At 36.4% G+C, this 16,549-nt stretch overlaps 1 protein-coding gene across 1 annotated transcript in view; it reads right to left on the bottom strand.

Annotated features, from left to right (window-relative positions):
• Positions 1–13,425: 13,425 nt before the first annotated feature.
• NDST4 (N-deacetylase and N-sulfotransferase 4) overlaps positions 13,426–16,549 on the bottom strand; it is a 244,325-nt gene continuing 241,201 nt past the window's right edge. Inside the window, exons 13-14 of the mRNA XM_040966876.1 lie at positions 15,804–15,906; positions 13,426–13,583 (exon numbers count right to left, since the gene is read on the bottom strand). Of these exons, the coding sequence (XP_040822810.1) occupies positions 13,464–13,583; positions 15,804–15,906 (223 nt within the window). The 3' untranslated portion in view covers positions 13,426–13,463. The remainder of the gene's footprint in view (positions 13,584–15,803; positions 15,907–16,549) is intronic.

Below are 16,549 nucleotides of genomic sequence, written 5' to 3'. Positions count from 1 at the left end.
GATGTGTAAGAGAGCAGGCTCAGGGGTGGAGTGGCTGGAACTGAGCTGGTGACAACCTGGGACGTCAGCATCTCAGTGATGGCTTTACCTGCGGCAGCACAACCTTGGCCCCAAGCATGAAAGACTTTTAAGCTTAATGAAACTCAAATGTTAAAATTGGATCATTGTTATATATAATACAGTATATAAATATTTGGTGCTTGGAGTGCAAACCTAGAATTTTTAAAGCTCTCTGTGTGTATAAGATAATGCATGGAAAGTCAGTAGACTGGATGAAACAAGATGCTTTGTTTTTCGACTTGTTCCTCTGAATTTGGGTTACATTGTAGTGACTATTGCTGTCATTGATTTATCGCATAGAAGGCAACTAGAAGATCAATTTTCTTTTAAATTTGTGTATATTTACAATGATAATTATAGCAAAAAAAAAAAAAACCCACCATGGCAACTGTCAAATTCACTTTGCTTCCATTTCAGTTGATTTCAGGATATTGAGAAGGAAAGTGGACATTTCAGCAAGTTTGCACTTATATTTTCTGTTTCTATTTTTAAAAAAGATTTGTTTATTTATATTGAAAAGTCAGATTTACAGAGAGAAAGAAAGACAGAGAGGAACATGTTGTGTCTGATGATTCATTCCCTGAGTGATTACAACGGACTGAGCTGCACTAATCCAAAGCCAGGAGCCTGGTATCTCTTCTGAATCTCGCAAGCAGGTGCAGGGTCCCAAGATTTTGGACCATCCTCGACTGCTTTCCTAGGCTACCAGCAGGGAGCTGGTGGCTAATGGAACCATTGGGATTATAACTGGTGCCCATATGGGATCCTGGCATATTCAAGGCAAGGACTTTAGACGTTAGTCTACCACACTGGGCCATATATTTTCTCTTTCTTTCATTTACTTTCAGAGATTTAAAAACATTGCTAAAATACTTTTTGCTAAATTATGAGGAAATAACCATCATTTTTGCTAGTCAAAATGAGTACCATCTTTTAAAAAAAATTCTTTTTCTTATTTTACTATTAGAGGCAGTATTTTGTTTTGTTACTTTTTTGTTTATATCTGAAAGCAAGTAATTACTATGAATTAATGTGAATGTAGTTATGATAGAGTATGTCTTTCATTAGTCCAATCCTCTGTGGTTGCCTCCTAGTGGGTGAATAATTGCAATATTCACCACAATGTAACTCAAGTTCATAAAGTAACAGGCTGAAGGATCCGGTGCAGTAGCCTAGTGGCTAAAGTCCTTATGTTGCATGGGCTGGGACCCATGTTGTCACCTGTTTATGTCCCTGCTACACCACTTCCCTTCCAGCTCCCTGCTCGTGCCCTAGAAAGGTGGTAGGGGAAGGCTCAAATCCACAACCGTTAGGGAGCCCTGGATGAGGCTACTGGCTCCTGGCTTTGGATCTGCTTTTCCCAGGCCCTTGGGATGTGAACCAGCAGATGGAGATCTTCTCTCTCTCTTTCTCTCTGTAAAGCTGACTTTTCAATAATAAATAATTAAATCGTTACAAGAAAGCATCTTATTTCACAGCCCAGTCCTTTTCCTTCATTGGCTTCCTTGAAGTTTGAGCAGCATTGTGTGGTTTCTTGGATGCTGCTTCTGCTGCAAGATCCTGTGTGGAGCCTTGACTCAGTCTGGTGGTCACAGCACAAGTAGTGCTCTGACCCTGTGTTCCTTGGGTCAGTCATGACACCTTGTTGACAAAATAATAGCTAAATGGCAGCTTTGGAGCAGGCCCTCAAGACCCACCTCTTTCCCCCAATGCTCCCATTATTTAATCCAATCCTACTTCTTTGGTTTGGTTTATTTGATTCTCTGATTTAACATGACTAGTGGAATAGGTTGTAGCAGTCTCTGTCATTGAAGAGTTATAAAAAAGGTTTGAAAACACTGCGAAGGGCACCATCATTGGGGGTAGTGGAAACATTTGTGATAAACCCATAGAACTCTTTGCTATAGTTTTGAACCTTTGAAATTAGTGAATTCCCTTTCCAATTCATTACTCTCCTGTTGTAAAATGTTCATTGGAAAAGCTGAGTCATGAAGTCAACCAGCAAGAAAGCACTTGGTGATAAGTGGTATTAAGTGTTATAATGTGAAGAATAAAATGCTACAGGAAAAATAAAAGTATCTATATCTATTCTCTGCTTCTAGATGTGAAACGGCTTGAAAAAGATAACAAGACTGTATTGTTGATGATTATAAATTCTGCTTTGCAAACTTTGCAATGGGTTGACAGATTGCCACATTTCTTATATTAGAGACATCATCACTATGCCTATACTACTGTAACACACACACATAGCGACGTCAGCACAGACTTTTGTGATGATGCGCATATATGTGTATATATGCTGAATATGCATACATGCATATAGAGACACATTTAATGTTATATAATATACGATATGACTGTAACTGAAGACTTGGTTGGGAAATTGCTTTCAGTTACAAAGAAGTTTGAGGACAGAGGTACAATTCCTGTTCATGCACTTCTTTTCTGATTAGGAAAATAAATACAAATCTATAGATCTGAACAAGACTTATCTAGTCCAATTATCAAATAAATGAATTACCCATACACAAACATACACAAGTGGAAAAATGTCTGCACAGAAAATACATAACCAACCCACCAAATACTGAACCAAACATCAGTTGTCATTCTCCATTACCTGTATACACTCTCTGATTTGTTTTTTGTATATTATTTGGAATGGGAAAAAGTAAAAGTCAAATACATTAATTTACTTTATGAATTTCCTGCAAAGCTTCACCTGGGTGTAATTTTGAGTACTTTAAAATATGTAATTTTTACTTTTCTTCTATGCCTCTGTTTTCAGTTATCCCAATTTAAAAGTTTCTGAAAATTCGCATGTTTATAATTTCTGTTATTTTACAACATGTTCTTGAAATCACTATATTATTGAAACTTACTCTTGTTAATTGCTTGTTTCTCTTGTCTACACCTAAATTTCATGTGTCCCTGAAGTATTGTATGCGTCATCATTTTTTTTTTCTCTTTGATTGTTTCACTAATAACTACTGACAGCTTAACAAAATGTGATAGAAACCTCCAAGCAATGGAAAAGCTCCCGTTTTTAGAAGATCATCCTTCTTAATCTAGTTAACTAGAGGAAGTAGAAAAATGAATAAAACACGCAATAACTCATACGTTTGGTGGTAAATGGTAGGGGGGTGTCTGATGCAGGAATAGTAGATGGAGCAGTGATAGCTCAGCGGTCTAAAGATTTGTCTGATTGGGTGGTGTTTAATCAAAACCTTAAGGACAGGAGTGAGGACTATCCAAGGAAACTATGAAAATAATGTTGAATGAAAACTATAAGATAGGAGGCTTCTTGGATTGCTAAAAAGAGAGTACCAATGTTATGTAAGTACAAGCCTTATGTGTAAGCTGCAGCTATTGAAAGGTGAAGGAAAGAAGGGATCATGGCTGACACCACAGTGGTGAACATGCCGGACACTGTTTTTCACCACCCTGGTGCCTTTGTTATATGTTTGTCAACTTGATGTGGAGGAAGTCTCACTATTTTTTTTTTCTTTTTTTCTTTTATGTTCCTTTTTTTTCTCCTTGTGTTGGACTGTACTCAAGTGGATGCATAATGTAGTGGAAATTAATATGTTCATAGGTAGAAACAGAGAGCAGTATGTTCTCATGCGTGTGATACAGGATGGACTTACAGCGATTTAGCTAATGATCTCCTACATTGTTGGAAGATACCTCAGTGGCAGCGTGATAGGGAAATTATTCCAGTTGGCTCGTATTCTTATGTATGATCATACGATACGCATTTTTGCCCAGGAAATCCTGTTGCCTCAGTGTAATCTGTTCAACACAAAATAAATCAATTAACTTGTGATTAAGAATTACTATTATTAGTTCTCATGAGCTGGATATAGTTCTTAACAGGAACAGATATTTTATAATGAATTGTTAATGTTCACTAATTTTTGTGTTGGGTTTACATTAAATTAAAATTTTAATGTCCCTTAAAACTTCAATTTATATGAATGGGATTGAGAGGTTTTTTTCCAAATGTACAAGTACTTGAAGAACTTTACAGTTTGGTATTATGGTTAATACACCTGTGTTCCATGAAGAATGCTGGGATTTTTTTTTTTACCCAAATTCACTTCTAAATCCATGCTAATGTAGACTCCAGAAAGCAGAGGATGAGGCTAAGGTGATACTTCTTACCACAAACACAGTCATGAGATATCTGCATTGAATATTTGGCTTTAGCCAGCCTAAGCAAATATTGAGAAATTGAATGACCAGACAGGATCTCACCCTGCTTCTTTTTCTATCTGTTTCTTCCCCATTAGAAATACAATAAATTTTTAGAAATTCATATTTGAAAATCTGATTTCTGCTAAATCTTTGTCGGATATGATTGAAAATAGCCTTCAGTTAAAAAGGCCAATTGAGAGTTAAAACTTTGATCAAGCAGTTACATTTGGTCAAAGGGGTTGCATTTTCATTTAAGCCAAATGCCTTCTGGTACCTGACATTACTTTGAAGAAGGGAAAGGAAGGGAATGGCCGGGGAGAGCAGGTGTAAACAGAGGAAGAGGAAGAAAGAGATAGACAGAACAGAGGAGATGTGTTGGGAGGAAAGGAGAAGCAGTAAAAGAGAATTACTAAGCTATGACTAAGGCACAAAGGTGATGAAATATACCATTTCAGAGAGCTAGAGACTTGGGGTTGGTAACAGGCACATGCAACTATTAGAAGAAGCTGAATTCGATTTCTACAAAGTTTCTGAGGTAAATGTATTGGTATATAAATCACAAATCTTCATTTTAAGGAATAAAAGACTCTTAAAGTGTAGAGATAGGAGGTGCCTGTAGTGGAAAAAAAGGAGGGGTTCAGAGGAAATCCTCTTAGAGGTCATTGTGATTCCAGTGCTGGAAAAAAAAAAATGTCATCGTCAAATGCCCTTTGCCTTCCCAGCAAAAATGCATAATCATTGCCACCAAGAGACAATTGTGTGTTCACCATACTTTCGCTTTCACTGTGGCTATCATCCTGCACCCACACTTTATTTTTGTCTGTACTGAGAGAAGATGACTCATCTATGGCCATAATACCAAACTCCTGGAGCTGATGGAGAAGATGACAATAGGACTCAAAGATTTTTTCTCTTGAGCTGAATTAAGTGACCATGTAGAACTCTGTGCTACTCCCATCTGTCCCCATCCAGGGGAAAGGATGAATGTGCTCTCAGTGTGAGATGAAGAGTGTAAAGGGGGCTGTGCGCAGTAACCTAGTGACTAAAGTCCTCACCTTGCATGTGCTGGGATTTTATACAGGCACTGGTTCTAATCCTGATGGCCCCACTTCTCATCCAGCTCCCTGCTTGAGGCCTGGGAAAGCAATAGAGGATGGCCCAAAGCCTTGGGACCCTGCACCTGCGTGGGAGACTCTGAAGAGGCTCTGAGATCCTGGCTTTGGTTTGGTGCAGCTCTGGCTGTTGTGGCTGCTTGGGGAGTGAATTAACACATGGAAGATCTTCCTCCCTGTCACTCCTCACCTCTGTATGTTTGACTTTCCAATAAAAATAAAATAAATGTTAAAAAAAAGAGTGTAATAGTTTTTAAATGTCTCGAGTGTGAACTACAACAGAGAATGTTCAGTTATTTACCCCACATACTTCCTTTTTCACTTGGCACACAATTGGGTCACCTGTCTGAACCCCTATGGTAAGGTCCAACCTTGTGACCTTTGTGCTTTGTGTTATGTGTCACACTGATGCCTGTATGGGAGACATGGATTTTTGTTTTAAATGTTCCCATTCTGCAGACTGCCTACCCAAAGCCTTTTGAGCCATTGGGAATCAAATCTGTATTTGAAGATTTAAGAGTCTAGAGCAGCCTGAAATTCTGTGTGACAGATAAAACAAAATTTCCTTCCTTTAACACTTCTCATGCTCATTGGCTAGATTTCATGAGCATACTGAACACTGATTTTGTTAAGATATTTAACTCTCCAAATTTATCTGTTATAACATATTAGCTTAGAAAAATTTTCATTAAAATAACTGTTCTTGACCAGTTGGGCTTTTAAGTTCCAAAATATAACAAAATTATATTTAATTATTACTTTCATCCTAAATTTAGATCCCCACTTTTCATGAGATTTATATGCCTTCCAGTTGTCCCATATGCAAATTTCTAATTTTTAAAATTTATTTGAATTTTTTAAAAAAGCAAACTGGTAGAGCCAAAGTCTGAGATCTTTCTTCTGGTGGTTCACTCTTTAAATGTCCAAAAAGTAGGCACCAGGGCAAATCCAGGAGATAGGAACTTCATCTGTCTTTTACATGGGTGGTAGGGACCAACTGCTTTAATTTCACCTGTTGGCTCCTTGGGTGTCCATCAATAGGAGGCTGGAATTGGGAGCAGAGACAGAATTTAGAAGCAGCATAATAGGAAAGTAGAAAGGGTATGTCCCACAGAAGTAGAAAGGATATGCCCAACCTAAAATAATTATCAACAATGACAATAACGATAAACTTAGTTCCTTAGGCTCTCCAAGAAAAGCTTTATGAAGACATCTGATTTATATCTATATTTGAACATTTTTATAGACAATTTCTTGAACAAAAATGAGCAATGATTCACCCAAATTGTGTCTGTAGGCAGACATTCATTAATCATGTTCTTTGAATATACTATCTGAACTACTTTCTGATTTACTCAATTCCATTACTCTGTGATTCATATTTTGCTTGCTTGTTTATCAAGATACTTTGAAAAATATTGCCTCATGAGTGATAATATCTAGGTAGATGGTTTTCTTTCAGATATTTGCAACTTGAAGAGCAACCTCAAAATGTGTCAATTGAAGACCCTGAGCATGAGAATCATATATGAAAAGTGGATTCTTTATATCCTGCTATTTGCTTGAATGAGGTTTCTGGAGTGATGGGCCTCAGAAGCACCATTCTTTCCAGCTCCATAAGCAATTCTCATGGCTTAGTTCCTCTACATTTCTCTGATCTTGGATTCTAGAAAATGAAAGTCACTGTTTCCTCTAATAAAACATTGCTTCCTTAGATAAAAATTGAGAAAACTTCCTTTGTAAAGGAGTTAAAAATAAATATTTTAGGCTTTGCAGGCTACATATTGTTTATTTATGTTTCAATGATAACATCTTGACACATAAATGACACATATTTATCAAGTAAAATGTAAAAAAAAAAACCTCTTTGTGTTGCCTGATGTCTAATCAAGGTAAATACATTGATCTCTTTAAGCATACACTTTTCTATGGTAAAGCAGTTATAATCTTATTTTCTAGATTAAAAAAACATGGTACAATATTTTAAAAGATTCATTTATTTCTATCAGAAGGACCCCAATGGTCTAACCGCAAGTACTTCTTCTCATTTGCTGTTCTGAATAAGATTTCAAACATTCCTGATGTATCAGATCAAAAACAGTGTCCATCCATTCTAGAGTACTGGGTTTTAGTTTCTTGTCAACTCGTTTTATTATTCAAATAAATCATAGGAACTAGAGATTGTCTTATTCTCATGAAATTGTTACAAGCCTGCCTACCATACTCACTATTTACTTAACCTGTTGTGCAGTGCCAGGCCCTTGTGGGCCTGCATGGCGTGCAATTCCATGCATTCTGGATTGTGAGTTTATATGCCTGAAAAAGGCAATTGAACTCATGTATCCAGCTTTGGCTGCCATGTACTCAGCTTTCTCCCAGAACCATATGGTAGGAACCTGTTTCTTACCAATGAGATGGATAAGAAGTGATTGAGGCAAATTGATGCAGAAGTTAGAGCTTTAACTCATGTGGCTAATGAACATTTGAAATGTAATAGTTATGCTAGGTGCTGTAGTGACAATATACAAAGTGATTTCTGAAGACACTGTATGAAGACAAGAAATAATATTTCAGCACTCATTTAAAACTGATTCGATTTTGATATTTAAAAAATTATTGATTTTACTGCTTTGTGAACCTCTAGTCTATCCTCCATAAAAGTTGAAAGTACATTTGTGGCTTCTATTTCTGACTTGGTTTATATTTCTTTTATTTTTTAAAAAAGATTTATTTATTTTTATTGTAAAGGTAGATATACAGAGAGGAGGAGAGACAGAAAGGTTGGTCCACTCCTCAAGCGGCCACAACGGCCAGAGGTGCTGCACTCTGAAGCCAGGAGTTGAGTCAATCTCAAGCCAGGAGCCCAGAGTTTCTTCCTGGTCTCTCACATGGGTTCAAGGTCACAAGGCTTTGGGCCATCCTGGACTGCTTTCCCAGACCACAAGCAGGGAGCTGGATGGGAAGTGGGGCGGCCAGGATGAGAATTGGCACCGTTAATGGATCCTGGTGCATTCAAGATGAGGACTTTAGCTGCTAGGCTATCACACTGGGCCCGCCTGGTATTTCTATTGTGCGTTTGTTAAATAAAATGGAATTAAAAAAATACTTAGTGTAGCTTGGGCTTATTGAACAAAGGGAATTCTATGAGGAATAAAATCTTGGTCTGATTCAGTGTAGATGATAAAAAGAAGAGGTTGATGCAAAAACAAAAGCTTTACTTTGAAAGTAGATTTGCATACTCCTAACCCAGGTGTCAGGTACTTATCTGAACCTAGGTGTCAGCCACTAACAGATTTTTGGAGTCATCATTCTGGCATCTTGAGACATGAATGAAATTGCTATAATATAAGGTAAAGCAGAATTAGAATGTTGATAATAGATGTTAAGATTAGATAAATTATTAGCCAAATTTAAAATCTTTACACCTTTTTGGTAATGTTTGATGAGCTTGTATTAATTATCTACTGTGTGTGTTAATTTTAAGATTTTAAACATAGAAAAAACAGTAACATTTTTAATGCAAACTAATTATTTCCATAAATATTTAACTTCAAGCCTTAAATATCATTTATTTATAATAAAATGCAAAATAATTCTTGGTAATAATGAATATATACTGGAAAATATTGATATTTAATTAAGTGCTTTCATTCATAGAAAGACATCAGATGAAGCTGAAGTTGTCAACTAAAACATTATCATGGTTAAACACATACAGATCGATAATATTGATTCTTTTATTATGCCATATATTTATATTTTTGCATACATATACATTTAGACTCCATGTTTGTACCTGCATTGGAAGTATTTATGGGGTGAAGGAATATTCTTGATAGAATCTCTGTTTAGTTACAAAGAATTTTCGGAGAATCAAATTGTAGGTGCAAGGCAGATACTTTATTACCATAAACTGTGATCTATATCTCAGGTTGTAACCATGAGTGTGGTATGAGCTATGTAGAATGGAACATAAGAATGACCTGAAAGCTCAGTAGAAAGGAAGAAAAGTATAGAGACTTCAAAGAAGTAGCTGGATGAAATTAACCTGCTGTAGATGTTGGTAGTTAGGAAATATCTGACAGCAGTGCAAAATTTACCTGTGACTGTTGATGAGGATGGTTTACCATGTAAACATACATTCCTATGTTTATAATCACGTTGATCATAATGAAATAGAACAAATTGCCATTTAATATGAAATGAGTGTGATTTGAATAGTATAGCATACTTTTTAACTATTCAGTTTCAGCACAACTACATCAAACATTGTACTAGGTTATAAAAATATATTCATATTTAATGTATACAATAAACCAATGAAAAAATACTTTATTGTCTTCACTTTACAGAAAAGGAAAGTGTGGCTCAGCCAGGTCCTGTAAATAATCTGAGACCACACAGCTTCTGAGAGTCCCGACTGGATTGATCATCTGGATACACAAAAGCCCATTCTCCCAACCTCTGATTATGCTTGTCATATTTTGGGATTCAGGAAATCTGTAGACAGAGGCTGAGGATGAGAATAAGAAAGAAAAAACAACCAATATTGATTAAAACCCTGGCTTTTAGAGTCAAAACATTACTCGAGTGTCCATAGCAGTATTGCATAAGTATTTATTCTGGAGAGTACCGATGCCATGTTACACACATACTACACCAGATATTTTTAACAATTTCCATTTCAGCAAAAATGAAATTGTCTCTTGGATTTGCCCACCCGCATCTCTGTCTGTTGAAAAGCAAGTTGAAATTTCTCACAGACCATACAAATGTTTATATACTTAGAATTATACACAAATAGTTCAGAAAAATATACCACAGCTATGCTGGATTCCTCTAAATGAGATCATTTCTACTTGCAAGAATAATAAAAGTATTTTTAAATTATTATACAGAATTATTTTTGAGCTATCCCATCAAAATTAGCAGTGACAAAGATAGTTTTAAAATACTAAGTGACACATTTTTCATGTTTTGTCTATAGTTACAAATAAATCAATATTCATAGCAAATGAACTGATTTAAATAACAGAAACAGTGAACAGAGGAACAAAGCCTACAGTAGACAAATGTAAATCCATTTGAAAAACTCCATTAAAAAAAATCTCTGAGTGAAAAAAACTGCCACTTTTCAAGGGAAAAATACAATGATGTAAAGAGTATAAATTTTTCTTATTAACTCTCTTCCTTGCCACTATTTAATTTTCTTTGGACCAAAGCAAGAATTGATTTTAGGTGACTTCTGGTAGTACAATAATGGAGACTAGTATTAGACAAGCAGGATATTTTGAATACTTAAGTCAAGTATTTTTTCTGTCTTTATTATAAGAAATAATGTCTAATTGCTTGTGTAAGCTAAATAGTTGAGTGAAGAATAAGTAACAGACAATAAATAATGGAAGAAAAGAAGAGAAGAAGCCAGAATACTTCATAGTTGTTCAAAAGTGAAGTAAAAAAAAATGTTCTTTAAGTCCATTAAAGTATTTATTTAAAATTTTAAAGAGTTACATATTAAACTTTGGGTCGACAATTCTGAGGCTAAAATATGAAGTTAAGACATCCTTATAACAGTTTTTTCCTGCTTTACTATAGTACAATCTCTTAGTTCAGAATACCACTATGCGCTTTATTCAAGATGAAGGTGAATCACAAAATTAAAATCTAGTTGGTTGCCTTTATTTGTAAATTTACTAAGAAAAATGTGCACACTGATTGGGAAAAGCAGAGGGAAAAGATGATTTGAGCTTGCAGAAATTTTTCTCACAGATGTTTGTAGACACATAAATGACATGGCATATTTAGTTTAGAGAAAAAATGAAGAACTTCAAAAAATAAGGCATGTTTTAAAAATTCTTGGATGAGTTGTATAGCTTTGGGTTGCATGAATTTTACTTGATAAGAAAAATGTATGCTGGCCCACTCCAATGGCTCTTTGCCTTCCCGAGTCAGGATCCCATATGGGCTACAGGTTATGTCCCAGCTGTTGCACTTCCCATCCAGTTCTGTGCCTGTGGCCTGGGAAAGCAATAGAGGATGGCCCAAAATTTTGGGACCCCCTCACCTGTGCAGGTGACCCAGCAGATGCTCTTGGCTCTTGGCTCAGGAGTGATCAGCTCTGAATGTTGCAGCTACTTTGTGGGTGAACCAACATATGCTAGATCTTTTTTTCTGTGTTTCCTTTTCTGTGTTAATCTGCTTTTCCAAAAAAAATAAAATAAATCCTAATAAATATATACATATGCCTTCTAATCCATAATCATATTTTTCTTCCCACTTGGACAAAATGCTAATATTTGTTTCAACCTAAAAATTGAAATGTAAGCTGGAGGAAACTAGCTAACAAATCAACCAAAATTGTTATGATTTATGCATGATGAATGCCATTTGAGAAGCCCAAGGCCACCTGGATACCAAGTTTAAGAATTTGAGACTCACAGTTAACAGAGAGCAACAACAGTAATAATGATTTATATAAATCCATGCTGAAGGAAAATCCTTCAATTTTTGAAAAAGATTAGAGGCTTCTAAAGTACACCTGCAAACAAACAAAAATCTTAATAACGTATTAATGCAAAGTTGGATTCTGAAAAGAGATGTTAAAATCCTGTTTCTTTTTCTGAACACTCAAATTTGCCTTGCTTGCTTGAAACAACTGTAAACAAAAACAGAGGCCTTTATTTTTCTATTGAATTATGCCAAGCATAATTTTTCAAACTATTGGAAAAAGTAATATTATTTACAGACAGTAGAAAAATCACCGTGGACGGAAAGTGGATTGATGGATAATGTTACCAAAGTCAGTGCAATTTACTGTTCTGTTGAGATTTTACCTTCATGTATCACTGAAAAATTAACAAAGCCTTAATGCATCATCATTGACAAATAGGATAAGAATCTAACCAGCATGATAATAACCTCCAAATAATAGAGGGACCAGTAACTCTAAGATAAAAAGAACATCACTTTTTCTCTAGAAACTGATTTTGAGTGGCATGGTTGAGAAATGGGTTTTAAGGTAGAGAGTTAGTGATGTTTAAAGAGGTAAGCTTTTTAGATTAAATTTCTTTGTCTAGAGAAGCAATAAAAACATAATCTTCTACAATAGTAGATGTGCTGACATAGATGAAAAATCCATGCTTTAAAAAGATAGACATATATTACATAGAAGGCACATGCCTTGGTATTTTCATTCAATATCTTAGTAATAAAGTTTTCTTCAATCTTAAATAGTGAAAAGTAATGAATACTGCATCATTATCAAGGTGGAAATACCTAGGCTGCTTTGTGGTACCACTGTGTCTCCATTTAAAAATGATCCACTGATAAGAGTGATCCTGTGCAGTGTCTGTTCCTTCCCCCAACAAACTCCTAAATGGTTTCCTTAAAACAGCATCATCAAATCCTTTGAGAACTGCATACCAAGACAGATGTAGTAATGTCAGTTGATTTCAGAAATTCCCCTTTAGTCAAGAGAAAACAGGCAAAAAGTATGAGGCTACAGTAATTTCTAGAATGAAAGAAATGCATAAAAAAGTAGAGACAGAGGAAAATATATGTGGGCTAAAGTTAATGGGTAGTAATTATTTAAAATTCAGAGGAAAATATATGTGGGCTAAAGTTAACAGGTAATAATTATTTAAACTTCAGAGTTTTGGATTATATGATTTTGTTTTCATAAAAATGGAGGAAGTCAGCAGTTGGAAACTGTTAGCCCTTAACATAGATATTGGATTACTACTATCCTCATATACAAACACCTTAATCATTATCATTTTCTCAAAGTTTTAATGGATCATTTCATATAATCTGGGTTACCAATCATAAATAGAGTTGTTGAATCCTGTGGTTACACAGGAACTGATCCCTATTCTAGAAACTAGATAATGGTACAAAGTCCCACAACACTTCTGAAAAGCTTACGTAGGAATGAGTGGTAGTAATTGCCAATTGACGAATACATAATAATTTCCATTCACGCAGTCCTCTGTTATCAAGCACAAGTGCACGAAAGGGGTAACCATGGTGGGATTGAGTTTTTCCAGTTAACATTTAAAAGTATCTTGAGAGCCTCAGGTCTTGTCTCCAGTGCTATCTGACTTTCTGCAACTCTTGTCTCAGCCAGGAGGGCAGAGGCTGCCCCAATCGATGCAGCAGTTTGGACAATTCCACATTATGATCTCGGTAGTAGTTAGAGAGGAAAGATCTAGACTGGAAAGTGAAAAAAGAAAGAAAACTTGAAAGAAGTTACTCATCAAACATAATTGTGAAATCAATATTTCTCAAGGGCTTTTGCTACAATGTGTGTTCAAAATATTACCTTATTGTATTTCACTGCAAATATCAGTCATTTTTTTTCTTTGTAAAGATTTGACACAAGCAAAGCTATAAAGAAAGCAGGTTGAGGTACACTCTATGTGACTCTTTTAACGTTGGAGCACATTTATTCTTGGATTTGTGAGAACTACACAGAGAAAATTTGAGAGCAGGCTCATAATGCCAGAAAGAGCTAGGCACCTCATGAACATCCAAATCAATTGAAATGAGCTCTGCAATAATGCTTGCATTTTTCTTTAAAAATTATCTCACAGAATGAAAATTAAAAGCATCAGCAGTCATAAAAGTGGAAATTCATGATCACTAAATTAACTTGCAGCATTACATAGACATTTTACTTATTCAAGACTACAAATGGCATACAGGTACATGAAAAAAATATATACAGTATCTCTAATCAGTCAGAATATAGCATCACATTTTAATTGCTAATGGGTTTATGCTTCTGAAATCTAATAAGGTCTCTGAAGTTTGATCTGTTTTGTTACTTTTCTGTTGATAGTCAATCTGGAGATATTAACTTTTATTAAATAAATGGCTTTAAAATTACTATAAAACATATCAGACATTAGTTTTATTCTCTGTCGCTATAAACTTCAGTAAGACAAAAATCTTGTGATTGGGCTTTCTTTCTGAGTGTCATTTTGTGTTACCACCCAATTAACACAGTACTGTACTTCTTTGGTAAAATAGTGGAGGTGTGCACTTTGCCTGATAGTTAGAAGTGGCAATTGTATATACACTGATTTCTCACATGACAGGAATTCCATCATTTCTCTTTTTTGATTTAATTATATTTCTTGGGAAGTCAGATATACAAAGAGGGTAGAGACAGATGGGAAGATCTTCCATCTGTTGATTCTTTCCCCAAGTGGCCACAACAGCCAGAGGTGCTGCACTCTGAAGCTAGGAGTCAGGAGCCTCTTCTTGGTATCTCAAATGGGTGCAGGATCCCAAGGCTTTGGCTCATCCTCGACAGCTTTCCCAGATCACAAGTAGGAAGTTGGATGGGAAGCGGGGCTTCCAGGATTAGAACCATTGCCCATGTGGGATGCTGGTGTGTGCAAGGTGAAGACTTTAGCCAATAGGCTGTTGTGCTAGGTACTTAGCACCTCTCTTAATCCCTCCCCAATATTAAAAAAAGATAGGTCTTTTTCTTCATGAAAGTTCTTCATCAACATTTGTGTGTATTTTAGATATGGATTTAAGACAACCATATTTGATCGCTTGTCGGCCTTTTGGCATACATCACGTATAAGACCACTATAATTTGCCTTGTACCATTTGCCAAACGTTTCATTATGATTCTTCCCTTAAATCCGATTATAAACTGTTGAAATTTGGGATAAGATGTTTATAGTAGTAGTGGGAACAATACATTGATTTCATGGCAGATTAAAATGATGACTAAAACCCTTTTGAAATTACTAAATTGAAAGCCATAGTTTAAGAACCCTCTGGCACGTCTATCTCTGTTGTAACCACTTCCATCACTTGCATCCTCCTTGGGCACACCCTGCCATCAGAAGGTGAGCTCATGCTGTCTGGCTAAACTGATGCTGGGTAGGTTACCAACCCTAGTGTGCCACATAAGGCATTTCTCATCATAGCCTCATTTGTACTGAGAAATCATTCTGTCCGTTTGTAGCTTCATTTATCATAGTTTTGTGCTTTCTATTATAAATCAATGACTATAATTTATCTATATTATAATAAATCAAAGTTTACACCAGTTTTGCTCATCTAGGTTCTTTGTCAGTTTGTTTGGTATCATGCATGTGGTAGGTATTATAATCATAAAATTTGTATATTTTATCCCAAAATGATAGATTACTAATTTATTGAGGCAAAGGATTCATACATTTGGAAAAGGACTACTTTTCAGTAAATATTTAGGTTTGAAGTGCATCCAACAGCAAATTTTAGGGAAACATATCAACCCCGTCTATGTACTTGCCATCTATGTATTTGTCTCTGTTTTCTAAATATATAAACTTGTTGATTCCTTAGACAGAGAAGAATATTTCTATGGCTAGTACTGAAGGAACTACCTGATTTTTTGTCTGTATTATTAAAATATCAGGAAAATATTACCTCTGGATCCATGGGTGGGTATTTTCGTCCTTTGCCTTTCCCAAGGCATTTGGTCTTTCCGCCTTCCAGTAGCTGACACCAGAAACCCTTTTGAGGATCAAACCTAAAGCATATAAGGCACTTACTGATAAAGTATTGTATTCAGAATTTTCAGAACAGGGTGTCTCATGCCTGGATCCCACACACCAGCCACTATGTGCATGTGGTGAGCTGTCCCTGGGCCTGCCTGGGCTCCAGGGGCTGCTCCCCTCAGGTGAGTACACCAAGAGGGGAAGTCTCCATGACTGGGTAGGTCCGGTCCCACCCACTGCCCTCATTGGGCGGTGAATGGGATTGGGGAGCGGCGCGACCTTGGGCCTGGGAGTTTAAACTTCCCGGCTGCAGGTGGGTCTCAGGACTGGGCGTCTCATGCCTGGGATCCCACACACCAGCCACCATGTGCAAATGGTGGTGAGCTGTCCCCAGGCAGCCAGTGTGCCATTTGGCACCAGGCTCCCCCTACTGGCCACCCGGCCGGGGAGCTCTGGGGTTTGGGTTCTTTGATAGCTGCTTAGGCAGCTCCAGGTTGAACCCACTGTGCTTCTAGGATGTGAATCAATCCTAAAGATTTCCAATGATAGTAACTCTTCCTTTAAGAACTTGTAATCACTTAACAATGATGAGCACCTGTTCATGCAATAGCTAAGGTTCGGGGCTTGTCCAGCAGGATATGCTATTACCTGACATAATGATGGATCAGCTGATGG

This window comes from Ochotona curzoniae, unplaced genomic scaffold (genome assembly GCF_017591425.1).
Source record: "Ochotona curzoniae isolate NIBS_2020 unplaced genomic scaffold, NIBS_Ocur_1.0 scaffold_4506, whole genome shotgun sequence".
In the NCBI taxonomy this organism is placed as follows: Eukaryota; Metazoa; Chordata; class Mammalia; order Lagomorpha; family Ochotonidae; genus Ochotona; species Ochotona curzoniae.
This window is presented reverse-complemented; position numbering and strand designations above follow the sequence as displayed.